The 26,326-nt window shown below is 47.0% G+C and overlaps 1 protein-coding gene across 4 annotated transcripts in view; it reads left to right on the plus strand.

The window, feature by feature from the left end:
- The window catches only part of DRP2 (dystrophin related protein 2), a 31,884-nt gene extending 5,777 nt beyond the window's left edge, over positions 1–26,107 (plus strand). For 2 of the 4 annotated variants that reach the window (XM_032330904.1, XM_032330906.1), the window contains exons 3-23: positions 639–795; positions 2,365–2,485; positions 3,710–3,978; positions 4,374–4,520; positions 4,954–5,032; positions 6,751–6,811; positions 7,125–7,186; positions 8,219–8,293; positions 9,552–9,753; positions 9,977–10,062; positions 10,388–10,498; positions 11,720–11,877; positions 12,214–12,380; positions 14,773–14,884; positions 16,053–16,189; positions 16,519–16,584; positions 16,835–16,900; positions 17,720–17,863; positions 19,510–19,747; positions 21,588–21,708; positions 22,027–26,107. In XM_032330904.1, the coding sequence (XP_032186795.1) occupies positions 639–795; positions 2,365–2,485; positions 3,710–3,978; positions 4,374–4,520; positions 4,954–5,032; positions 6,751–6,811; positions 7,125–7,186; positions 8,219–8,293; positions 9,552–9,753; positions 9,977–10,062; positions 10,388–10,498; positions 11,720–11,877; positions 12,214–12,380; positions 14,773–14,884; positions 16,053–16,189; positions 16,519–16,584; positions 16,835–16,900; positions 17,720–17,863; positions 19,510–19,747; positions 21,588–21,708; positions 22,027–22,151 (2,704 nt within the window). In that variant the 3' untranslated portion in view covers positions 22,152–26,107. Of the gene's footprint in view, positions 1–638; positions 796–2,364; positions 2,486–3,709; positions 3,979–4,373; positions 4,521–4,953; positions 5,033–6,750; positions 6,812–7,124; positions 7,187–8,218; positions 8,294–9,551; positions 9,754–9,976; positions 10,063–10,387; positions 10,499–11,719; positions 11,878–12,213; positions 12,381–14,772; positions 14,885–16,052; positions 16,190–16,518; positions 16,585–16,834; positions 16,901–17,719; positions 17,864–19,509; positions 19,748–21,587; positions 21,709–22,026 lie in introns of those variants that run through there. The other 2 variants (XM_032330905.1, XM_032330907.1) reach the window with 2 other exon arrangements.
- Positions 26,108–26,326: the final 219 nt, after the last annotated feature.

Consider the following 26,326-nt stretch of genomic DNA (forward strand, 5'->3'; position numbering starts at 1 on the left):
TTACTATATCCTTTTCTACTCAGAGGTTAGGGTCAGAGAAGCCTCTGTTGATGAGTAATTTGGCATGATTTGAGTTCCTCCAGGGCAAGACAGCAACCAGACAGCTGTCCCCACTAATGCTTTTGCTCAGTTTCCTCCCCAGCCTGATGCTGGGCACACAACTGAATTAACTGATGTCCGCACTGATGTTCCCCACCCATGGACCTCCCCACTGGTTTTTAGTACTGTACTCCATGTGAAGGTGCCTTGGGAACTTCTTTTTTTTTTTTAAGATTTTTATTCATTCATTTGACAGAGAGAGATCACAAGTAGGTAGAGAGACAGGCAGAGAGAGAGGAAGGGAAGCAGGCTCCCTGCTGAGCAGAGAGCCCGATGCAGGGCTCGATCCCAGGACCCCAGGATCATGACCTGAGCCAAAGGCAGAGGCTTAACCCACTGAGCCACCCAGGCGCCCCTCCTTGGGAACTTCTGTGGGTGAGGAGAAGGGAGGACTCTGGGCCTCCTCCCACTTCAACCAGAGCAGTTCCTCTTTAATCTGTTTTATGTATTAAAGTTCCACATAAACATTTGGGGAAAAGTGTTTTGCCACTTAAAAAAAAAAAAGATTAAAAATCACTGGTCTTATGCCTTGTGTGCAGTGCTCGCCTTGAGGCCTTCTCGGACCACAGTGGAAAGCTTCAGCTCCCTCTCCAAGAGATTATCGACTGGCTCAGCCAAAAAGATGAGGAATTGTCAGCTCAGCTGCCCTTGCAAGGGGATGTGGCCCTGGTGCAACAGGAGAAGGAGACACATGCGGTAGGTTTGAGTTATGGAGGCTGTGGTGTGTAGCCTTTCAGCTGGGAAGGGATATTTTTTGCAGGATTCTGACAGATGGGCCCCTAGCCTGTGCTTAGACACCTGAAGTAACAAGAGGCTGGATCCAGTTTATTGTTTTGGACTTCATCAGAGTAAGTCAAACCTTTTCTCCCCAGCCCTTTCATCAGAAATTGGGCACATGGGTAAATGAACATAATATAATGTTAAGTGAAAAAAAAAACCATAGGATACGAAGCTATATAAAGGTGGATCTCAATTGTACAAAAATTTGTATAGATGCGTGCGCATGTATACACACATACAAAAACATAAGAAGGAACTATATATAAAAGTTCACAATGGTTAATGCTAGGTGATGAAATTAGAGTTCTTTCTAATTTTCTTCTTCATACTTTTCTGAAATTTCGAAGATTTTGGTGACATATATTACCTATTGTAATCAGAAACTAGCAATAGTTTTTCCTGTTTCTTTTTTTGAAGATTTTGTTTACTTATTTGACAGAGAGAGATCACAAGTAGGCAGAGAGAAAGGGGGAAGCAGAGGGGGAGAGCCCAATACGGGCCTCAATCCCAGGACCCTGAGATCATGACCTGAACTGAAGGCAGGGGCTTAATCCACTGAGCCACACAGGCACCCCAACAGTTATTTCTTAAAAATGAATACAGGATGCACTAGAAGAAGTACTTATGTGATAGAGCAGAGGTGTAGCTAAGGTGACAATGGCAATCACATTGCAATATAAGTGTATCAAATCAATATGTTGTATACCTTAAATTTATATAATCATATATGTCAGTTTATCTCAATTTGAAAGGTGGATGCAGAATGGAATACAGTACAGCAAGAAAATAAACTTTAACCCCATGCCACAGCATGGATGACTCTTAAAAGCAGTATGTTTAGTGAGAAAAAGCCAGATACAAAAAGAGTACGTACTGTGTAATACCAGTTACATAAAGTTCAAAATGAGCAAAACTAATCAGTAGTATTACAAGTCAGGACAATGGTTACCTAAAGGGGAAGAATGAGATAGTGACCAGAAGGGGCCACCAAATGTGCCTTCTAGGATGCTGACGGAGTTCTGTTCTTGACGGAGTTCAGTACTGATTACAGATATGGAATCACTTTATGGAAATTCCTCAAGCTGTCCACTTTTGACTTGTATACTCTTCTCTATATTTCAACAAAAAAAATGAATTAAAATTATAATATAAATCCTACCTATCTGGTTTTGATTTCTCTAAACCCCTCATCGAGAACTTTCTGGGTCTTCCAGAGAACCAAGATTCCCAACCCCAAATCTCCACATTTCTCTCTACCTTGCGGCATATAGAGACCCATGTCATTCTAAAGAGACCTCCCAGTGTCAGAGTCATTCTTCTGCCTATACGGAGAACTGCACCTCTTTCTGTCTGGGTAGCCCGAAGATACATAATGCTAAAGGATCAAGTTGCACTGAAGAGAAGAAAGGTCATCAATTACAGAATGGAATTTAAAGCAATGGAAAAATTTTACTTCCCTGTTGACCATGTTGCTAAACTTCATAGGCCTTTATGGAAGATGTCAAGTCTCGGGGCCCCTATATCTACTCTGTGCTGGAGTCAGCTCAGGCCTTCCTGTCCCAGCACCCATTTGAGGAATTAGAGGATCCTCGTTCTGAGAGCAAAGGTGGGTGGTCTTCCCCTCTTTTGCCTTCTTAGCAATGAACTGCTAAACACCCTCCTGCCTTCCCCAAACTCATTTTCTCAGCTGTTATCTAGGAGGATAATTTTCTCTTAGGTGTCCAAAGTTGGGAAGGAGCAAGATTCACATTGCAGGAAAAAGCAAAGAGAACAGAAGCTGGAGTAGGAGAGACCAGTGTGTGGCCCAAAGCTGTATGTGGCTCTGTGGAGCATCATGTATGGCCTTCTAATGAGACATAAAAAGGAAAAAAACACAAAGGACTCAAACACATTGAGCTGACTCAGTGAAAGAAAGTAGTAGTAGTATGTCTTTTAAAAACGTACTGCTTCATTCCAACATAGACATGAGGTGATGTGCTAACAATAAAAAAATCTTTCTAAAATCTAAAAAGGTGATGACACTTCAGGAAAAAAATTTATTGTGCCTTCTGGTCCCGTTCCTGGGTAAAGTAGGCCACTCTAGGTCTAGGTTTAATTAAGGTAGCAGTGGGGGATTCATGGTGATTGGGTATGAGTGGTAGCCCAGCAGGCCTTCTTTTCCCAGAAGAGTCCTCAGCTTCTCAATATTGGCTATGAATGGCCTGGAAGAGCCCTTTTTTAACTGAGTCCTTTGTTAAAGCTTTGACTAGCTCTGTTTACTTCCAGCCCCTCAATAGGAGGCTAGTAGTCAATTTACTGACCAGGGGGCCTCAGATAGGACAAGCCTGGAGTTTTGGGGGTCTAAATCTCCTCCTGAGGGGAAATCTGAGGGAGGAAGAAGAAGCCTCCAATTTAGATGCCTAGATGGAAAAGCTGGGCGAGTTATGCTAACCTCTCCTGGGCATAAAATGCCTCCCTGGTTTGGATGGAAGTAGGCAGCAGACACTAACGCAAAATAACATTCTAGAGTCATGTGAATAGAACTCTGGATGATTTGCCTCGCTGCACCTCTTAAAATATTTTACTCATAGTCTACCTTGCCCATTTTCTGAGAATATGAGGAAATCCTCATAGTAGGGGGAAATTAACAACATGGTCTCTTGACTGTGGTAGGGGATCCATGAATCAACACATGTGATAAATCACGCAGTATACACACACGCGCGCACACACACACGCACACACACACGCATAAACACACACATTTTACAAAGGTCTCTCTTTGTCTCTGTCTTTCCCTGGGCTGCCCCTGCCAGGTTGGGCTGACCCGGCTTCCTGCTTGCTCTTACAGATACCTCTCCCAGACAACGGATTCAGAACCTTAGCCGCTTTGTGTGGAAGCAGGCAACAGTAGCCAGTGAACTATGGGAGAAGCTGACAGCCCGCTGTGTAGACCAGCACCGCCACATTGAGCGCACTCTGGAGCAGCTGTTGGAGATCCAAGGAGCAATGGAGGAATTAAGCAATACTCTGACACAGGCTGAGGGAGTCCGAGCCACATGGGAGCCCATTGGGGATCTCTTCATTGATTCACTACCTGAGCACATTCAGGCTCTTAAGGTATGCAGGCCTGTAGCCTGACTATGGTCCACCCTGAGACCTGACACTCCTCCCAGTCCCTGCTACTGAAGCTTCATTTCACCTACAGAAAGGTGGACCAGACAGCAACCGAGTCTTCCCCAGTTTATGTGCTGGATGTGGGGGCTGGTTTAGCTGGAGTCTCTCCTCTGTCCTTCCACTGTCTTCTCTTTCCCTGCCGTTTTCTGAGAGTTGGAAAGGAAGAGGATAAGGACAGTGGCTGCCCACACCTGAGTCCAAATGGCCTAATACAAGCACCTGGGTCGTGCTGTTGAAACAAAAGTTTGTGGGTGAAGAGGGAGGACTTGTGGTGAATGACTAATGGTTCCTCTTTCCCACTCTCTGATTGCTGTGGGACTTGGGTTCTGGTTCTATAGCTGTTCAAAGAAGAATTCTCTCCCATGAAAGATGGAGTGAAATTGGTGAATGATCTGGCCCACCAACTTGCCATTTCTGATGTACACTTGTCAATGGAGAATTCCCGAGCCCTGGAGCAGATCAATGTCCGCTGGAAACAACTACAGGTAGAAGAGAAGCCTGGAGTGAGCCATAGGGGAAGAGCTTAGATATAACTAGGTTGGGGGAAATATTCTTCAGGCCAAAAGAAAGTGAAAGAGCATTAAAGTGGGACCTACGTGGGAAAAGAATAGTAGAGTGTTTCGGGCCAGGGAACAGACTTCTCAGCCTCTAAGCTGCAGGGAGTAATTGAAATGAAGATCTGAGAGGGGCCTGTCTAAATGCAGGCATTCAGGTGGACAAGGGCAGATGAGGAGTGACTATGGCCTGGAATTAAGGATGCTCTTCTCTGACCCTTGGGAGAGATGTGGAAGGGCCAGAAGATGGTGACCATGGGAGGAGATAGCCTGTAAAGGACTTCACAAAGATTTCCAGTAGTGCCTGGAAATCCTGCGCTAAATCTCTGGAATGAACTCACTGACTCTCTGCCTCTTTCCATAGGTGTCAATTGGTGAGAGGCTTAAGCAGCTCCAGGATGCCCACCGGGACTTTGGGCCTGGGTCACAGCACTTCCTCTCCTGTACGTGAGACAAACTAGACTTCACTTAGCAGAACCTCAGCTACCTTCCAAGAGAGTCTACTCTCATCCCTTCAGGGCCTGGTAGGAGCTCAGGATATCCTGGCATCCAAGAAGCTGTAAGGATAAAGCAGCCTAGTAGAGCCGTTGAAAAGACAGGCTCTTAGGTCAGAGGCCAAGTCTGAGTCACTGCTCCTTGACTTAATAGCTGGGCAAGCTTGAAAAAAAACACAGCTTAACCTTTCTGACCATCATTTTTCCCGATATGTAAAAAGAGGACAAAATATTACCTAACTCATAGGGTTATGGAAGTTAAATACCTTCATTTTTTCAACATTTATTGAGGACCTAATGTGGGCCCTCATAGTGTTTCAGGCATTGGTGCTACCTCAGTGAATGAAACAGACACAAGTCTTTAGACTTGTAGAGCTTATCCACTAGTAAGGAAAGCTGAAATGTAATATATATATATTGCACGTACTTGGTGACAAGTGCTGGTGAAAAGTGCTGTGGAAGAAAGTAAAGCAGAGAAAGCATGAAAAGGCGGTGCTGTACTTGATGAGGGAAGCATTGCAAATTCAAATAGGATGGTCCAGAAAGATCTCACTGAGAGCAGCACAATTGAGTAGAAACCTCTGGGACACAAGGGCATGAGCCCCGTGGATATCTGAGGGAGGGAAGAGCACACCAGGCAGAGGGAATAGCAACTTCTAGGACCTTAAGGCAGGGACATGCCTGAGGAACAGGAGGGAGGCTGAGGTAGAAGTAATACAGAGAGGAGGAACTAGGAGATCAGAAGGGTATCAGGAGACCAGGGCACAGAGTACCCTTGTAGGGCATGGTCAGACCTTGGAATTATACTTGAAATGGCATTGGGAGACTTTGGAGGGGTTTGGGCAGAAAGATGACATGATCCGACAGAGTCAGGGTGTTGGGGGGCAAGAGAGGGAGTAGGATGACCTGTTAGGAAGCATATGGTAATCATCCAGGTGAGGGATTATGGTGACCCAGGTCAGATGGCAGCAGTGGAGATGGTGAGAATATACGGATATGAAAATCAGCTATGCGCGCAAAGCACTTAGCACAGTCTCTGGCTCGTAGTGGGAACTCGATAAATGTGAATGGTGGTTAGAACTCTTGCTCTTATAATCATTGGCATGCAGCTCTACCTCCAGAGGGCTCTTATACAAAGGGAAACTGTAGTGCGGAGGTTGGCCAGGTCACGAAACCCTCCTTCCATCTGGAAGATACAGCCATGGAGCAGAGAAAGGCATCCTTTTCTAGAATTCTTCGCCAGAGGGAAATGGGCAGTAGCATTCCGCATTGCACCGCAGTACCAAGAAGCTTGACCTCATGGGGAAAGGGTTTTGAGGGTCCACTTCGTATCCACAGCAGCACAGAATGGGTAGAAATGGCAGGCTTCTCAGGGAAGAGATCGTCAGGGTGGCTGAGGCCTGGTATTCCTATTCAGGCCCTTGCTGCCTCTCTGAAACATGAGGGTATCAGTGACAATTTCTTCTTCCCTTGGCCTAACATCAGGGAGACAGTGCGTCCATCAGATTTTGCTGCACCTTCAGGGGCTGTTAAGAGCTGGCCGCGCGAGTCAGGCCTCCCCTTTTGGGCTTTACCACCTACTCAGGAGGAGAGTGCAGGGGACTCCCTGGGGATCTAAAGAGCATAAGCAGCCAACTTCCTTCTCTCTTTCTCTTCTCTTCTACCAGCCTCTGTGCAGGTTCCCTGGGAAAGAGCAATTTCACCCAATAAAGTTCCCTACTACATCAAGTGAGTGACCATCTGAATTAGAAGTGGGCCATTCACCTGCCCACAACCCCTCCCTTGCCTGTCTTTTTTTCTCCCTATCCCTCCTTATCTGTTGGGATTCCTCCATCCTGTCTGGTTTTTCCTCCTACTCATCTCAAGAGCTCAAGATTCTACCTGGCTAAAGGTGAATGCTTGTGCTTTGGGATCATCATGGGTCCCCCTGGGATCTGGCAGCTCCTTGCATTTAACCTATCACCAAGTGACACACACACGTTGGGGGGGCGGTTATGGGGGGTGGCTTGGACCTTGGTATTATTGATGCCTCTGTTTGTAGCCACCAGGCTCAGACCACTTGCTGGGACCATCCCAAGATGACGGAGTTATACCAAACCCTGGGTAAGAATTTGGGGTTCCTGTGTAGGGTGGAGATCTACACAGCTGCCATTTCCCTATAAGAACAGAAGGGAATTCCATTCAGCAAGCAGGCAGGGGTGGAAGTGAGTGCCTTCTCATTTCTCCAGCAGCCTTCCTTCCTTTCCCCTCTGTAGCCCCCTTCAACTGGAGGCTCTACATTCCTCCTGGACCATTTTACTATCACATTAGGGAATATTGCTTAGAGATGTGAATCAGATCTGCTTTGAAAGACGCTGTCCAGACTATGCTTAGTGTGACTTTCGTGCACCTTAGTGTTGGCTATTAAGAGAGAGTCACCATTAGGTTGCAGATATTATCCGTGTTGATGCATGTGAATACGGTTCATTCATTCTCCCTGCTGTAGAGTGTTCCATTATATATATACACCACAGTTTCTTCATCCAGTCTACTGTTGATAGACTTTGGAGTTGTTTATCATTTGCAGCTCATTAAGAATAGTGCTGCTAAGGAGCTCTTGTACACGCATTCTGTGCATGTTTTTCAGTCTATAGGTCTAACGTCATTTCAGTGCATTGTAAATAGACAAGGAAATATGAAAGCCTAACAGATCCTTAGCAAGAGTCATATTTACTAATAATTTGTTATGTTTTTACTCTATCAACTCGAGCAAGATATTGTTTCCTGAAATGTTTGATTCAGTTATTTATACATGCACACATGGGTGTAATATTGGACCATGATGTCCAATGAATGCATGTATTACCATGCATCTTGGTCAATAAATGTTTGAAAATCACTGCTCTAGGATACACAGCAAGCTGGGCTGTAGGCTACGTGAATGTTCAATTTTACTATGTAATGCCAAGTTGTTTTCTGAGGTGATTGTTTCAGTTTACGCTTCCACCAGCCTTACTCATTTATCCACGTCTTTTTTGACACCTGCTATTATCAGACTTCTATTTTGTGCCAAGCTGGTGGGTGTGATATGGTATCTTGTTGTGGTTTTAATTTGCATTTCCTTGATCTGAGTGTGGCTCTTTCCATTCTTTGCAGCCGATCTGAACAACATTAAATTCTCAGCTTACCGCACTGCCATGAAGCTACGCAGAGTCCAGAAAGCACTGCGTTGTAAGTTTCCCATTGCACATCTCCATGCCCTTCACCCACCCCCACTCTTCCTCATCTGTTTGGCTGTTTTCCAGTTTTATCCTGCCTCAGCCTCAGGGTGTTGACTGACTTGGTGGGAATTCTCCAAAGGCTGGGAGATGCTGGCTGTGGGTACCTGCTTTTTCCAGGCACCTTCCATTGTCCCCAGACCCCAGACTTGTTTCCAAAGTAATCCATGATAATCATCCTTCTTGTCCGTTCTGTGCCCAACATGGAGAGTCAAGCAACTGTTTTGTGACAGAAAGTATCCCAGCCCAAGCTTTGGAGCCATCTTGCCCTCTTGCAGTTACTGAACATGGCGGAGCTATTGAAGCAAGTGCCAGTCATTATGGGGAAACGTGGCTGTAAATAAAATGTGCTCTCTGGCCTTTTTTAGGGACACAATCCGTTCAATATTCCTAGCCCAGGCATGTCTGGCTAGGCTGATTCCAGGTTTGGGGGTAATGAGAAAGTCTTCCTGAGGTCTGTCACATTTACCCGCGCATACCTGAGCCTTCATAACTGGTATCTCGATCCTCAGAACAAGGTTCACAGACAAACCTATTTGCTAGTGAAATGTGTGTGAAGGCAGAGAAACTTAAAATGGGATTTGACCCCTTAGGAATTAATTTAGCAAAGGAGGTGAATTTCCTCACATCCTACCATCTTCTTGAAACTGATGTCAGGCTGGAGACTAGAACAAAGCCATGTGCTAGATTTAGGATATATTTTGATTATAAGAAATTGTATCCCAAAATTTTAAAGGAAAAAAAACCTATATGTATACAAAAAATAAGGTTAAATACAATGAAGGGACAAAATATAACTATAACAATGAAAATTTTAAAAGATTTTAAAAATGTATTGATAAGATAAAATAGTTAAAAACATGAAAATAGGAAAGAGGAAAAATTTTAAAAATAGAATAAGAAAAATATAAAATTAAAAAAATTTAACTTTGAAAGACTAAAGGATCATGGGAAAAAAACCCATGAATTCTATTTGAAACTGATGTCAAAGAACATAGGGGTATATACACATTTTGGGTTAATTTAGGGGGCCTTTTGCTGCCATCCCCCTTTTTTGGATAAGGGTCTCAGTGAAGGGCAATCTTGGATCTACTTACAAATGGTGGGTCTGGAGATCGAGTCAAATTTGGTGATGCTGGTGTGTTAACTTCTTGATTAGACTTGGGAGTTCTGCTCTTGGCTAATCTTTCCCTGTTAATTTTCCTCCCCAGTGGACCTGGTAACTTTAACCACAGCCCTGGAGATTTTCAATGAGCATGATCTGCAGGCCAGTGAGCATGTCATGGACGTGGTAGAGGTCATTCACTGCCTCACAGCCTTATATGAACGGCTAGAGGAGGAAAGAGGCATCCTGGTCAACGTGCCACTCTGTGTGGATATGAGTCTCAACTGGCTCCTCAATGTTTTTGATAGGTAAGGGCTGCTATCCCTGGAAGCCTCCAAGATGGAATCCAATGGGACCATTGGAGGTGGGCATGGTGAGAAGGGGTTGTTCCCACAGTGGACTTGGACTTAGCTCAGTGTGGGACATGGTTGGCACAGAGCCCTACTGGGATCAGCTCTGTGAGGGAAATTAATGTCAAGACATTAACTTGTTCTGTGTATTCGTGTTCTCAGTCTCTTCTCTTTAACCTAGTGGTCGCAGTGGGAAGATGCGGGCATTGTCTTTCAAGACTGGCATTGCATGCCTGTGTGGCACGGAAGTGAAGGAAAAGTTACAGTGTGAGTACACCTCCACAGTCTGGAGTGGAATGGGTCAGAGGGAGAGGTGTAGTGGCTGGAGGAAGGGCGGAAATAAGCAGAAGGTAGGTCTTAGGACTCAGCAGAACATGACTCAGGCTACATTATAATGGTGGTCCAGGCTATTGCAAAAAATGCACGACAGCTGATGGCTAAGATGGGTCTAAGGCCTGCTGTTACTTCCAGTGTCACTCCAAGGGGGTTGGCTTCATCTGATCCAATGTAATTAGTTGACCAAGTTCTGAGTGGGCATACTGGGGTATCCAAGAGCCTGACTTTCTGGTGCCCTTCCCCTGTGGCCTATCAGGCTTAGCCCTCTCCCAGTCTGAAGGTCAAGCCATGTCACACATTCTACTGGAGACTTCCCCTGTGATTTCATGGGTGGGCACACTAATCCCCATCAGGATTATTATTGGAGGTAAATAGTATATATGTCTGCAGTTTGTAACCTCTTTGGTTTCTAGTACTTTTCCTCTTCCCCTCCATCCCCCGTCTTCACTACAGCATTTTGTGCTTTTCTGTGCTAAGTGCGGTAAGCACAAGGTTCTATTAGACATGATCCTTGCCTCAAGTTGTTGACAGTCCAGAGGAGGCGATGGAAGTCCACAGAAAGCATTTTTGAAAGTGCTAATTAGAATAATCTGAATGGCAAAGGGTATGTGCTGTATCAGATCACAGAAGAGAGATGACGGGTCTGGGAAAGCTTTGTGGGGAAGGAGACAAAGCAAAGCAAGTTTGTAGCAATGACATTATTGATTTCTCCCAACATTCCTCTGAGAAAGACTGGACAGTGATTATTTCTTCTGGATTTACAAGCAAGGGAACAGCAGCAGAGAGAGGTTTCTAACTTACCAAAGGTCCTCCAAGCTAGTCATCATGGATCCAGAACTAAAACTCAGGCTATCTGCCTTCTACTTCAGAGTATTTTCTAAGCCATAGATCATGTATGAGACAGACAAGAACCTTTGAAGGAGCTTTTCTAAGGTTGGGATCGGGCGGGAGTAGTTCTCACAGGGCAGATATAGCCCATATTCAAATATAAATACCATAGTCTTTTCCTGTGGAGAATTGAGTGCTTCCTGCAGTGTCAGACTCCATGAGCTACACGAACAGGAGAGGACTCATGTTCAGGCACCCTTAAGCCCCACATCTTGCTTCTTGAGAATCTATTTTCCCAGCAGTGTCATATCTGTGTCTGGCATGGGTCTCAAATGCATCCTGCTCTCTGTCTACATCTCTCCCTCTGTTTATGATTCTCTCTCTCTCTCTCTCTCTGCATGTCTCTCCTTTTCTCTCTGAACTCAGAGAATGCTCATTTTAGAACTCATGGTCTTCTAGGAGGTTAGGGAGGGACCTTTTTTTTTCTTTTTTTTTATTAATATATTTTTTTAATTTTTTATTTTTTATAAACATATATTTTTATCCCCAGGGGTACAGGTCTGTGAATCGCCAGGTTTACACACTTCACAGCACTCACCAAAGCACATACCAGGGAGGGACCTTTAACTATTCCAGTTTTGAAAGTCATTAGCTAAGTCAATGTGCTCTTTCCCTGTCTTTCTTTTCTGCTCCTTCTCCTTACACCATTCTCTGGCATTCGTGCTTCGGGGTTGGCCATGACTTATGGTACGGCCAACAGACCTCTTCAGCCAAGTAGCCAACTCAGGCAGCCAGTGTGACCAGCGCCACCTCGGTGTCCTGCTCCATGAGGCCATTCAGGTGCCCCGTCAGCTGGGGGAAGTGGCAGCCTTTGGGGGCAGCAATGTGGAGCCCAGTGTCCGTAGTTGCTTCCGTTTTGTGAGTATGGAACTGGGGAGGGTTGATGAGAGGGAGGGTGGAAAGTAGGGAGGGAGAACTAAGAGCGAGGCTTCTGATATGAGATGAACTACTCAAATGTAAAGGAGTTTGTTCAGATGGAACAACAAAGCAGAGGGTTCTCTGGGCTTTTAAGGTCAGAGTCCTGCTTATGGGGGAGGGGGTTGCTAGCTCAACTAGGACAAGGCAGAAAGTGGATACCTCTGTAGAAAAGGCCATGGGCTAACCCAGGTCTTGCTGGTTCTCCTGCCCCTCTGTGAGCTGCCATTGTGGGGACAAGGGCCTCAGTCATTGCCATTGGGTTTCTTGTTTCCCTAGAGCACTGGGAAGCCAGTCATTGAAGCTTCACAGTTCCTAGAGTGGGTCAACTTGGAGCCCCAATCCATGGTGTGGCTGGCTGTTCTGCATCGGGTCACCATTGCTGAGCAAGTGAAGCATCAGACCAAATGCTCTATCTGTAGGCAGTGCCCCATCAAGGGCTTCAGGTAGGGAAAGCAACACCTGTGGACTGATAATAATAAAGAGGCCATGTTACATATAGAATCATAGATTACGAAACAACATATTCCATAATTATATAATTACAGCTCATCCATGACACACCATTCTATATTGTTGTAATCCTTTCCACTGCGGAACGTTTGACATCTTAAAAAATCGTAAATGGTGAAATACTTCTTTTGTTTTCATCTGTCTTATGAAGTATTCCAGACCTACAAAAAGATGTACAGAAAAGTGAAAGGGGGTGGGATGGGGAAACAGCACTGAGAGGGAAGTCATTTGTTCGTTGTGTCCCAGGGAATGTTAAGTAGAACCTGGAAGCCCTGGCATCCTGACATATAAGAAGAACACCTCTATATCAAATGGTATGCTGGCAAATGGTTCACAGCGGACTCCCCAGAAAGCAAGATAAACAAACAGAAACCCAAAACTGATTTGTAGTATTTGCTAATTTCCATGGCATAAATCCTCCCACTGTGGCTGATGTCCACAAGAGGTTGAGAAGAGATGCATAGTTGTATATTAGTTTTTTTTAAAAGACTTTATTTATTTATTTATTTATTTGTCAGAGAGAGAGAGAGAGAGAGTGCGAGTACAAGGAGAGGGAGTGGGAGAGGGAGAGGGAGAAGCAGACTCCCTGCTGAGCAATGAGCCTGACGTGGGGCTCAATCCCAGCACCCTGGGATCATGATGTGAGCTGAAGGCAAATGTTTAACTGACTGAGTCACCCAGATGCCCCTGGTTGTATACTATTGACAGCATTTCCACATAGCAGATATGCTAGTGTTAGACTGAACCTCAAGAGTGTAGATAATAGAAAAATAATCAGGAGAAAAATAATCAGGATGTGATGAGTTCTGAGTATTTGTGACCTCTGGGGTATTTGTTACACTGGGGTATGCACCCACCAACAAGCTGAAGAAAGAAAGTGTGATCACAATACATTTAAAGTTTCCCTAGTTATAATCCCCTCCTCCTCCCACTACCCTGAATTTGGCTTTCATCATAAAATGCTCAAGTTTTCAACTTTTGAAAGCATGAAAGCATTCATTCTCTTTACAAGCTGCTTTTTATAAGCAAATGAGTCATCCAGGTGGTGTGTTACTTGCCCAAGTTCACACTGTTGGTGAGTGTAGATCCGGGACTAGATTTTGGATCCTCTGACTTCTTTAAGTCTAGGCGTTTCACCTTTCTGTACTACTTGGTCTGGGCAGTTCAGCCAGGCCTTGGACCTGGATCTGAAGGACTAGTCAATATTCAGTAATAGTAGGATTATTATTATATTTATTAATTATTATTATTTTTTTAGACAGAGAGAGAACATGAGCAGTGGTGGGGGACAGGCAGAGGGAGGGGGAGAAAGAGAATCCTTAAGCAGGCTGTACGCCCAGAGTCAGCCTGACATGGGGCTCAATCTCACAACCCCGAGATCCTGACCTGAGCCAGAATCAAAAGTCAGACACTTAACTGACTGAGCCACCCAGGCACCCCGAGTTGTTATTATAAACAAGTTTTGGAAATAACTTAGCCAACTTTCCCAGGGCTGGTAGAATAAGATCCTTCGTCCTGGAAGTGTAACTTTTTCAACGTAGGTGATGATACCTGTGAGACGGGACCCTTCAGAGACTTCTTCTTTCAGAAAGCTATTTGAGGGGTGCCTGGGTGGCTCAGTTGGTTAAGAATCTGCTTTTGGCTCAGGTCATGATCTCGGGGTCCCGGAATCGAGCCCCACATCAGGGTCCCTCCTCAGTGGAAAGCCTACTTCTCCCTCTCCGTCTGCCCCTCCCCCTGCTTGTGCTGGCTCTCTCTCTCTTTCTCAAATAAATAAATATAATCTTTTTTAAAAAAAAGAAAAAAGCTGGGCGCCTGGGTGGCTCAGTGGGTTAAGCCGCTGCCTTCGGCTCAGGTCATGATCTCAGGGTCCTGGGATCGAGTCCCGCATCGGGATCTCTGCTCGGCAGGGAGCCTGCTTCCTCCTCTCTCTCTCTCTCTCTACCTGTCTCTCTGCCTACTTGTGATCTCTCTCTGTCAAATAAATAAATAAAATCTTTAAAAAAAAAAAAAAAGCTATTTGATATCGTGAGCTCTTTACCCCTGCCCACTGCCTCCTTTTTGAAAAAAGATGGTGAAGCAATGCTGTTTCCCACACTTCCTGGGACTCTGAGCATGTAGATTTCATGGAGGCTTATGGTCTTTAGAATACAGCTAGTCATCTAGAGAGGACGCAGCCACTGTTATGTGTGGGAGGTTGAGCCCATTATGACTCCATGCCTTGCCTACTTCTAAAGTGTGTGCATATATCTGGAAGTTAGAGAAATGGGGAGGTCACTAGGGTACGTTGAATTCTCTGTCATAACCACCTCTCGTCTCCCCAAGGTACCGGAGTCTGAAACAATTTAACGTGGACATCTGCCAGACATGCTTCTTGACAGGAAGGGCCAGCAAAGGCAACAAGCTTCACTACCCCATCATGGAGTATTACACCCCGGTACGGAGTCTCTTAGAGGAGCAGGAGGGGGAGGCAGCAATCAGGTTCTAGGTCCTTGATCCACTTGGCGGAGCATGGGCTAAATATATTCTGCTCTCCTTTGGGGAACATTCTCCCAACAGTCCTGGTGATTCACCAGTTTGGGGAATTCCTGGCTATAGCGTCCCAGGACACTCATGGCAATTTAAATAGCATTTACTATTTTTGTGCTGAGCAAAGTCTCGGGAAAAAATAGAGAGAGCAAGGCAGTTCCAGGCAACTGGCCTTCCTTCCATTGCTCCCCTGCCTAGCTAGCTTCCTGCATTATTCCCATTACCTGGTCTTTACCTGCTACTTTGTTGTTTCTTCCATCCCTGCTCATCAATTCCAAAGTTTGTGCTCAAATCAATTACTTAGTCTCTTGGAGGTTTAAAAAAAGAGAAAAAAAAGAATATATTCTTTACCCGGGTCCCCAAATTCCACTTGGTTTTCATTGGAAACTGCACCCTTCATAGCCACCTGAGCCCAGGTTGGTCAGCATTTCAGACTCCACACACAGAATTTCTTCTCTGCTATGTTCCGGACCCATAGCTCCAAAGTTAGCTCCCTGAGTGGGCTCTACTCCCCAAACTCTTTTATCCCTTTCTGCCCTACAGATGCTCTCAAAGTCCCAATCTTTCAACATGGTTTTCCATAATCCATCTCTCCACATCGTCATCTCTTTTCCAGAGTGTGTTATCACAGGAACGTGTGTGACCCAGTGGGAGCAGGGGGCTTTTCCTTTATTTTTATTTTATTATCATTTCAAAATAAACATACAGAGAAACCTAGCTTTAGATGGCAGACTGATAATCCTCTTTCTCCTCCTCATCTTCTACACCCCCAGGAATTATATCAAGATATTTTAGAAATTAACAAGTTTATACTTACTGTAAAAGATTCAAATTCTGTAGAGGTGTATAAAGTCAAAAACAAAAGTCTCACCCCCACCTCTCCAGTCTAACTTCTCAGAGGCAACCAGTGTTCACAGTTTGGCAGTATATCCTTTTCGGCCTTTCTCTGGGAGTGGGGGGTAGTAGGCCTGAGTAAGAGTAGATGACCCGTCATGTTCCCTGCTCTAGGGGGCCTCCCCACTTCCCCAGCATCCCAAAGCCATTGGGATGAGTCCCTCTGCCCTATATCCCCCTAGACCACATCCAGCGAGAACATGAGGGACTTTGCCACAACCTTAAAGAACAAATTCCGCTCAAAGCATTATTTCAGCAAACACCCTCAGCGAGGTTATTTGCCTGTGCAGTCGGTACTGGAGGCTGATTACAGTGAGACGTGAGTACCAGGGGCTGGGGGGGGTGGTGGGCGGCTGGGGGCCCTACCGAGCTGGGATGGGTTGCCCTGTGTAGGGGCCAAGCCCCCTAGATGGGCTAGAGGGGTGTTCGAGGCAAACCCGACTAGCAACAGAGAAAGTCAACTTGGACCTGACTAGGGAGCTGGCCCTAGAAATAGATTAGAATCCAGTCTCTATGTCCAGTTCCCATCAACTCTTACCCATCTGCCTAGTTCAGTGTTGGGGGTGGTGCTTAGAGAGGGTGGTGACAAGGAAACAGACAGCTCCGCTGCCCATTCCTTGGTCCTCTGAGTCCACGGCTTTCTTCTAGGCTGGCTTCTTCCCCGATGTTGCCACATGCTGACACACACTCCCGCATTGAGCATTTTGCCAGCAGGTACTGCCAGGTTTGGGGGAGGGAGATTTTAAAGAGTCTAAGGGGGAGGGGGTCTTCAGTGAGGGCAAAGAGAATGGAGTCAAGACCAGGGGGGTGTGCACGGTGGGATATGTGGCAGCCAGCGAGACCCCACACTCAGAGGTGGTTGGGCAGCCCCTGAAGCTGATAATCCTGCTGTGGGATTTGAGTCCTTGAGATGAAAGCAGGCCCCACATCCTGCATTCCTTTCTGTTCCTGCCCTTCTTCTCAGGCTTGCTGAGATGGAAAGTCAGAATTGTTCCTTCTTTAATGACAGCCTGTCCCCAGATGACAGCATGTAAGTATTCACAGCTGCTTATTTGCCAGGAATAGTTCTCCTTGGGATCCCTCTTCTACTGTTTGGGAAGGATGTATCCTCAAGGGGAGGGACATGTGGTTGTTAGGGTCCTTGAGGCCCCAAGGAAGGAAGGCTGCTTTCTGGGCACAGTGTTTAGTAATAGAAGCCCTCTATCCACTGAGCTGCCATCTGCCCAGGTCCCTTCCTCTTGCAAGAGCCTGTCCTTCCCTGCCTAACTCTGAAGGCAGAAGAATGTGCCCTCATCTAAAGTCGCAGAAATGAGCCATTATCTTCTGCTCAAAGCCCTGTCCAGTGCCACACCCCAGGGAGACACTGTGGACTGGACCGAAGTGTGACCAGAGAAATTCCCTGCTGCTATAGCTTAGAGAAGGGACCCTTATCCCTAGAGAGGTCTCTAGCAAGCTTAGAGGGCTTAGGAGCTACTGCCCAATGGCTCAAGCTGGCCCTGATGGGAACTTAGGCAGTGAGTACCCTTGGGGGTGAGGAAGCTAAGGAAGAAGTGGTCAGGGAACAGCACAGACTGGGAGGTGACTGGCCCATTGCTTAGGTAGAACCCAGAATCCCCAGTATCCTGAAAACACTCCCTCCTCTATCCTCAACCATGACCTCTGCCACCTTTAAACACTTTCATCCCTCTTAAACCTGAATATATAGACTTTCCCTCTCTCTGTGACTTAGAAGTGAATCTTCCAGCCTTTGTCTCCTGGAGCCTGAGCTGGGAGCTGAGAACTCATGCCCTGAGATGTTTTTTTGGTTCACTGCCTAGCCACTTCCGTTTCTCTCCCCACACCCACACAGAGATGAGGACCAGTACCTGCTACGGCACTCCAGCCCCATTACAGACCGGGAGCCTGGCCTTGGACAGCAGGCCCCAGGCAGCATGGCCACAGAAAGCAAGGGGGAGCTAGAGAAAATCCTGGCGCACTTGGAGGATGAGAACCGGTGGGTGTGGTGATGGCACAGTTCTGTGTGGGTTGGAGAGTCAAACAGTTTAATTTCGAGTCTGGACACTTCCACATCCCACCTGTGTGGCCTTGAACAAGCGACTTCCATTTGGTGATCCTCCATTTCCTCACCTACAGAATAAGAATGATGGTAATAGGGTCCCTAGGATCCTACCTCCTAGCATAATTTGTGAATTTCAAAAGAACTCAGGCATATAAATGGGCTAGCCAGTACCTGGCTTATTGTAAAGGTTCAATAAATGCTAGCTATTCTAATCATTATTTGAATCCTTTCAACCCAACCCAAATATTTTCAAGTACCCAGTAGATGCAAGTAGAGAGTGCAAACACAGAGAATACAGAAGAGTGAATGCATGTCTGTGCCCTCGAGGAACTTTCAGTGTTTGAAATGGAAAGAGGTACTTATCACTCACTGAAAGTAATAAAACAAGAGAAGGGTGACATTGCATGAAGTATTTGAGGACTGCAAGGGGGAAGGTGAAGATTACAAGGATGACATTAATCTCCACAAAGTACAGGTGTTAGTAGGGCCCTGTGTCAAAGGGTCCAAGCCACTTTGGGGGCATTTGCTAGAACCCAAAGTATTGCTCAGACCAGTGCGTCTCAAACATTAACATGCATACAAGTCACTTAGGAAGCTGGGTAAAATGCAGATTTTGATTCACAGGTCTGGCATGGGGCCCAAGTTCTCCATTTTTAGCCAGCTCCCAAGCGATGCCCATGCTGCTGGCCCCCAGACTATCTGGAGTGGCAAGTCCTTAGAACAGGGCTGCTCTGCCTAGTGTTTGCTACCGGTTCAAGACAAGATAAATACAGACGTAGAATGTCAGCTTCTAGAAACTTGTATAGCAACTCGACATTGCCATGTCTTCCAGGCACCCAGTTAATGGACTTTTCATGGAATCAGGTATAGATCTGTTAGAGTGCTGTTGAACTTGTGTGGCAAGTTATGAATGACATGAGCTGTGTACTAGTCATAGCCATAGACATTTGGACCTCTTATTGGTCCACAGTGATTGAACGAACCCCCACCTACAGATAGTTTGAGAAACACTGCGTTGGATCAGCAGTGGGTCGACCCAGGGAAGCACTGGGGAGAGAGCGATTCTGTTGCAAATCAAACACAATGTTCCGCAAAGTAGACCTTCTCTTCGGAATCTGTTTCTTGATGACTCAACAGGGGTGTTCAAAAGGGGGTCAAAGAGGAGGGTAAGTGGACAGAAGAGGCAAGATGGGTGATCTCTTGTTTGGCTTCCACTGGAATCTAAAAATCTAAAAATGGAGTAGGTGAGTCAGTGGCCCTAATGCCTCACTTATTTGCACACTGTGTTTCTACACAATTTGAAGGTCGGAATTAATCCCCGAAGCAGCACATCAAAGCCCTGAGATATTTGTTAGATGAAATGTCAGTTCTCTCTGCTCTGAGGCCTAAGGATGGCAAAGGAAATGACGTGCATGCTGGAGAAGAATGGATGTGGCCATGCACAACTGAACACAGCAGGGGTGGGGGTGGGGCTGGGTCAGCAAAGGGGCTGCTCAGCGCTCAGTATAAAGGGACATCTTGGAGCTGGACAGTCAGTACTTTGTCAGGGCCCAAGGTCATGGCTCCTCTCTCCTTGGCAGGATTCTCCAGGGAGAGCTAAAGCGCTTGAAGTGGCAGCACGAGGAGGCTGCTGAGGCCCCCACCCTGGCTGAGGGCTCTGCAGAGGTAGCACAGGACCCCCGCAATGAGGAGCTGCTGGCTGAGGCCCGGATCCTCCGGCAGCACAAGAGCCGCCTGGAGACACGCATGCAGATCCTAGAGGATCACAATAAGCAACTGGAGTCCCAGCTGCAGCGCTTAAGGGAACTGCTCCTGCAGGTGAGCCTGGGTTGGGTGGGGAGTAAGGACTAGAGATGCCCATCCCCCCACCAATTCCAGAGACATGAGGAACTGGGGGTGGTGCCACAAGCAGAGGAACAGTTGGTTCCTCCTTGGCGGTGGCTATTGGATGACTTTCTGAAGAGAACTGGGCTGACGACTGACTGACTGATTGCCAATGATTAGGGAAGGCGGAGGAAGGAAGAGGTCTGAGCGCTCAATTCCCCACAACCCGCTGGAATCTGGTATCAAGGGAACAAAGCCCAAATAATCATCCAAAACCTTGATTTCGCTGCTGTGATGTTTGCTGGAGAGGAGAAGGTTTGGACGTGCTGGGTGAGAGAAAGATGTTGGCCAGGAAGGGGGCTCTTTGTTCCTATTTGTTGCTTTCCTCTTGGAGAGCTCATATATGTGACCTAGTGTAGCTCTAGAGCCCTGGGTATGAATGTGGCTCAGCCAATCTGTGACTGCCAGTTGTTAGGAAATTTACTTGGCCTCACTTACCCCCAGTTCCCTCATCTGTAAAACGGGGATAACTTCCCAACTTCGTGGAATTGCAAATGAAAATGAGATAATGTATTTAAAGAATTTAGCATGATGCTAGGATTGTAGTGAATGCTTTGTAAATGTTACCTATTACAGATGACCCTTGAACAACACAGGTTTGGACTGTGTGGGTCCAGTTATATGCAGATTTTTTAAAGATTTTATTTATTTGAGAGAGAGAGAGAGCGAGCATGTACATACACACACACATGCGTGCCCGTGTGTGAGGGGGGAGGGGCAGGGACAGAGGGAGAAGCAGGCTCCCCACTGAGCAGGAGCCCAATGTGGGGATGTGGGGCTGGATCCCAGGACCTAAGGATCGTGACCTGAGCCAAAGGCAGATGCTTCACTGACTGAGCCACCCAGGTGCCCCTATATGTGGATTTTTTACTGTAGAGTACTATAAATGCATTTTCCCTTCCTTATGATTTTCTTTTTATTTTTCTTTTTTTTAATAGAGGGAAAGAGAGGGAGAGGGGCAGACAGAGAGGGAGAGAGAGTCTTAAGAGGGAGCCCGACTTGGGGCCCGATCTTACAACCCCGAGATCATGACCTGAACCGAAACCAAGAGTCAGACACTCAACCATTTGAGCACCCGGACACCCTCTTATGATTTTCTTAATAACATTTTTTTTTCTCTAGCTGACTTTATTGTAAGAATCTAGCATATAATGCATACAAACTGTATGTTTGTTTAGTGTTTATGTTATCAGTAAGGCTTCTGGTCAACAGTAGGCTATTAGTAAAGTTTTGGGGGAGTCAAAATTATATGTGGATTTTTGACTGCACAGAGGTGGAGGTCAGTACCCCTAACCCCTACATTTTTCAAGGGCCAACTGTATTATCACTATATGTGCCAAGTAATACCACCCCATGCCTCTCCCCTGGACCTTCCAAGGGATGGCCTCTAGATGAATTCCTGGAGGTCTTAACATATATTATATCATGAACTGAGGATCAGGTATGCAACTCTCTATTTTCAGCGAGAGCCAAGTTCTAACTAGTTTCCTTATAGCTGAGATGACAGCAAGAGACCTTTAGGTATAGCGTCATCCTTTTAAGAACTGGGAGCCTTTGACCTATGTTGTTGAAGGAAGAAGGTAACTGGTAACTGAATATTCCAAAAAGTTTCTTCAAAGGGGAAGCCACTGTTTGGGACACTACCAGAAACTTCTTCAAGTCCCAGGGCAAAGGAATGGGCATGAGGTCTTTAAAACCACTTCTAAGTTCAGGAGTCTGTTAAAGTAAGGTCAGAAAAGCAAAGCCACTCAAGTCATGCATTCCCTCTTGCTAGCCACCCACCGAATCAGATGGCAATGGCTCTGCAGGTTCGTCCCTAGCTTCCTCTCCGCAGCAGTCAGAAAGCAGTCACCCCCAGGAGAAAGGACAGACCACTCCAGATACTGAGGCTGCAGGTAAGTTCCCTGGGCCCCGCCCATCCCCTTCCTCCATGGCTTCATCCTGCCCCAGATCTGCCCAAGGTCCTGCCAGGGCTGGGACTGGTTTCTCCTCATGGCTCTGAGCTTAGCATCACGGATCATGGGCTTACTGACCACTGCATTTGTTTGCTTATTACATGCATGTATACTGAGCACCTCCTATGTGCTAGGCGTTGTGCTGAGAAGACTCAAATGCTGTAGCGTTGTCCATCAGTGCGCAGCCTCCCACCTCAGCCCCTTGCCCTCAGCAGGAACTCTCTAGTTCTCTCCACAAATCTCTCTTTTCCAACTTAGATGATGTGGGGTCAAAGAGCCAAGATGTCAGCCTGTGCTTGGAGGACATCATGGAGAAGCTCCGCCATGCCTTCCCCAGCGTGCGAAGTTCTGATGTGACTGCCAACACCCTGTTGGCCTCTTGAGGGAGCCAGATCCCCATCCTATAATCCATAGCCCTCTCCAGTTCTGGTCCAAGTCTTCCTTCAGCCTTCACCCAACCCTTCTGGCCCACATTCCTCAGCCAGAGTTATCTGAGCTCTGGGTAGGAGCAGGGATCTGCTCGTATGTGAGGAGGATGCTTCAGGGCTGGGGGAGGGAGAGGCATGGTTCCTCCAACTCTAGAAATGTGCCCTTTAATCCTCAAGTTTGAGACCAATCCCTTACATATGTTTCTGTTGCATCCATGCAAGTGGCACTTGAAGGTCATTCAGATGGGGAGCAGAGAAGCTGTCTTGCAGAGCTAAGCAGTGCCCATTAGCCCCTTTCCCTTCTCCATAGCATTATGGACATAAGGAAGCCTCACGACCCCAGGGTTCCAGCATTATGAATCTCCAGGGGTTAGCCCTCCTCTCTTCCCAACTCAGGGAGGCAGAAGGGTATCCCCCAAGACACCTTCCCCCCAAAAAATGCCCCTGAAAATGTTCGGGCAGCATGTGACATATAACTTTACTCTGATGGCATCTTTCTGGCCATCCTGATGCTACCTAGATGTTGTTTCCCCTCCGAATATCTTCAGTTCTTTCTGCCTCAGGCGCTGACAGACGTTCCTCAAGGGTTGTGGGTGGGGGAAGAGTTCATTCAGATTCTTACTTACTGTACCTTTGGGAACATTAAAGACATACTTATGAGCTTAGTGTTTTCCCCAATCCTCCTCCTTCCTGAAGGCCTCAGCATCCTGAGACACCAGCTGAGTAGCTCTGGGAATCTAGCTGAAGCCACCCTTAGCTCTTCTGGGTCTGTCCTTAGAGCCCTGGAGTAGGGGCAGCAGCTTGCTGGGCAAGGGGGTCTTGCTCTCCTTGGGTGAGGAAGGGGAAGCCACTACTAGCCTGGAGGAGTGTGACTGCCCCACACCCTTGCAGGCTGGGCCCCTTCTTTTTTCAGGTAGAATCAGCGGAGGTGGCTGATTGTCCCTGGCCAATCATAAGGCAGATGCAAGTGGCGACCTGAAACAGGGGTCCCTTCCTAGGAGCCGCTGGCCACAAATCAGGAAGCTGACCACTTTCCACCCAAACAATAGCAAGGCCTTCCTTTGCATAAAACTGGTCTTTCTAACTCTGGAAGCTGAACCCGATCCTCCAAGTAAACTAACTCTTCTTGGGCTACAGATACCATAATCCCTTTATCCAGAAACTCATTCAGAGTAGATAGCAGGGGATGGGGGTAGGGGGGGGAGTGGGCTTGGGAAATTTGCACAGAGTCGGAGCCCACTTAGGCAGCTTTCTGCAAAAGGAGCTTTATAACCTAGAGCCCTGCGATTTACTTAATTTGCCTAGGTTTATATACATACGTATCTATCCTGCAGATCTACTGTACAGCAGTACCCCCTGGCCTCACTCACATTAAATTCTAAAGCTCTTAAAGGATTAATGTTCTGCCTTGCTCTTTGTTAGCCCCAGCCTCTGGCTGGACGGAGAGATGCATCCTGGCTGCTCCCCTAGGATGTCTCTCCAGTCATGTTTGGGGTGAGCTGTCCTCAAGACCAAAGCCACAGAAGCCTGTGGCCACAGTGGAATCTAACAGGAAGAGTCACTCTGTTCTCTTCACTCCTTCCAAATCTTGTTCCCTTGAGACCTGGGCCTTGGATGACTATTCCTGGGTTTCCCCTAAACAATGGTTCAGTTGCCTAGAGCATCTACTCATCCCATGCAGACAAGAAGGAACAGATGGGCTCTTGTTGGCCTTTGCGAGGCTACAACCCAGAGAACACCCTCCAGCCCCTTCTAGTTCTTAAGTCTGGCTCAGGGTCTTAAAGAAAGCAGTGGCTGCCACCAAGGTCAGGAGGGTGTGAGACAGTTGGAGTGCTCTGTTATAATCAAGTAGTGGGCCAGTGGTTAGAACTATTAGGAAGTTAGATTTATCTGCTGCAGGGGAAGGGGGGCATCAGCTTGGGTCCAGAAGCCTAGGATTGCTTCATTTCTAGAATGGCCAGGGAGCACTAAGCCATAGGTCTGAGGTATCAGACCTAATCAGACGTCTGCCTTAGTGCTCATGAAGACTCTGGATGGGAGGACTGAGTATCTGTATGTATGGTGAACAGGTAGTCGGCAGGCATCAGACACAGAGCATGGGCATCTGTCCAAGGCAGGGGTGAGGGAGGATGGGGGTGGAAGGAGGTTATATTTGTAGGGGCCTAGTTTGTGGGCAAGAAAGGGATAGAAGAAATTTGCTATAGGCCAGAGAGCTCAGGGTCTTTGAGGCATATCCTGCCTAAGCCTTAGGAGGGCAGATGTTACAAAACAATCTTTTACCAGGGAAGTTCTAGAAAACCTTTTCCATAACCCCCACTCAGCCAAGAGATCTTGGGCTGCTGAGGGCCTGTGGCAACTGCAGTGGGCTAGGCATGGTAGGGAAGATGTAGATCTTGCTATGTAGGATTTGTGCTGTAGGTGAACTGAAGCAGCAGAGTAAGAGTTGAATTCTCACTAATGGGGCCGCTGACACTTTGTGTGTGGTCCTGTGTGTACCAGAGGTGAGTATGTCACTCAAGGGTCCAGTGACAGTCTCTGCAGCATTGTGTGGGCCATTTGCCCATGGTGAGGTAAAGGGATCCTTGGGCGCCATGAATCCAAATGAGGGTGAGATTTACTGAGGTGTGTTGCATGTTGTGAGGCATCTGTCATGTAGTTTGTCTCCTGGAGGTATTTTTTGTGATGTTGCATTAATTTAGGGCCTTGTGCAGGAGCAGGAGTAGAGGGAGTTTCCAGGGAGGCAGCCTAAAGAAAACCTCTGACTTGTGAGATCAGCATCAGTATGAAGGAATGTGAGTGTTTGGGGTGGTTGCCAAGTAGTATCAGGGAACAGTTAGGTTTGAGAGATGATTGACTCTCGACAGAATCTGACAGAGGCCAAAATGCCATTCTGAGGGGGCTCTGCTCCGAGAGCAGAGTAGGGTCATGTTGACTGGGAACTTGTCAGAAAAGGCTGACTGGCAGAACATCAAGCTGTCTGTTGTATGGTTCTCTGAGGAGGGCCCTACCAGGCAAGACACATGCCCTTTCCTCCAGGATGGCAAGGCTGAGATCAAGGTTCTCAAGTGCGCATTTCCTTCAAGGCCCAAACTTTGGAAATACATCCCTGTAGAGAAACCTGTTTTGAGTTTCTTGGGCTCCAGGAACTGGGCTGGCAGGCCATGGTAATGAGACACCCTGAGGTCAGGCAGAGACCCGTGCTGGGAGATTCCCCCCCCCCCCCAGATTCATTTTCAGGAATACCTGTGCTGCCTGAGGGGTGTGTTTGGGACCTGGGCTCCACATCCAGCTTCATGCCAGAACATTCCTTGAACATGCATTCTCAATGGCTGACTTGTGTCCTCTGACACCATTTCGAGCCAAGAATCCCATTAAAGTTCCCTTGACATGGGTGACAGCTAGTCAGGAAAGTAAGCTGCCTTAAGATAAACCATCCTGGGGGAGACACTGGGGGTCCTGCCCTAGGGTTGTGGAGACTTAGCTGCTCAGCAGGGCAGCTCTATCTCTAGGCCTCTCTGCAAAAATCTGGCCCTGGGAACAAAGGAATACTTAAGATCCTTACTCTTTTAACACTACTGGCTGTGGGAGAGGGACAGGTTCAAGGACAGGGCTCAGCTCCCAGCCTCCATCTCCTCCCACAGCTGCTGCATTTGGGGGGGGGGGGCTGCTGAATGTCCTTGCTGTCCCCAGGGCAGTATTGAGGCCAGAGAGGAGCCCTGCCCTGCTGCTTGCTGGCTGCAAGAACTGGTCTTGGGAATGGAAGCGGGGAAAGGATCCAGGGGAGGGGGAGGTGGCAGGGGTGGCACACGAGTCTAGAAAAGTTTGGGACAAAGGGGCGGAGCTGGGAACAAACTGGTTAATTTTGATTGCCACTCACCGTGGTGCTTTTCCTTTCTCCCTGGAATTCTGCTTTGAAAAGAATAAATTTGTATTTGTTTACTTTGGTTCTTCTGGTTATACTCTGACTCTGGTATTCCACATCCTTCCCTTATTTGGGTGTGGGAAGGGAGGGTGGGCCAAGAAGCCACAGGGATACTACAAAACATAGGCTACCAGATGAGTTCAACACCTGCTGAACCAAAAAAGAAGAAGGAGAAAGAGAAAGAGAAAGGAAGGGAGGGAGGAATAAA

The sequence above is a fragment of the Mustela erminea genome, chromosome X, assembly GCF_009829155.1.
Source record: "Mustela erminea isolate mMusErm1 chromosome X, mMusErm1.Pri, whole genome shotgun sequence".
NCBI classification, from domain to species: Eukaryota; Metazoa; Chordata; class Mammalia; order Carnivora; family Mustelidae; genus Mustela; species Mustela erminea.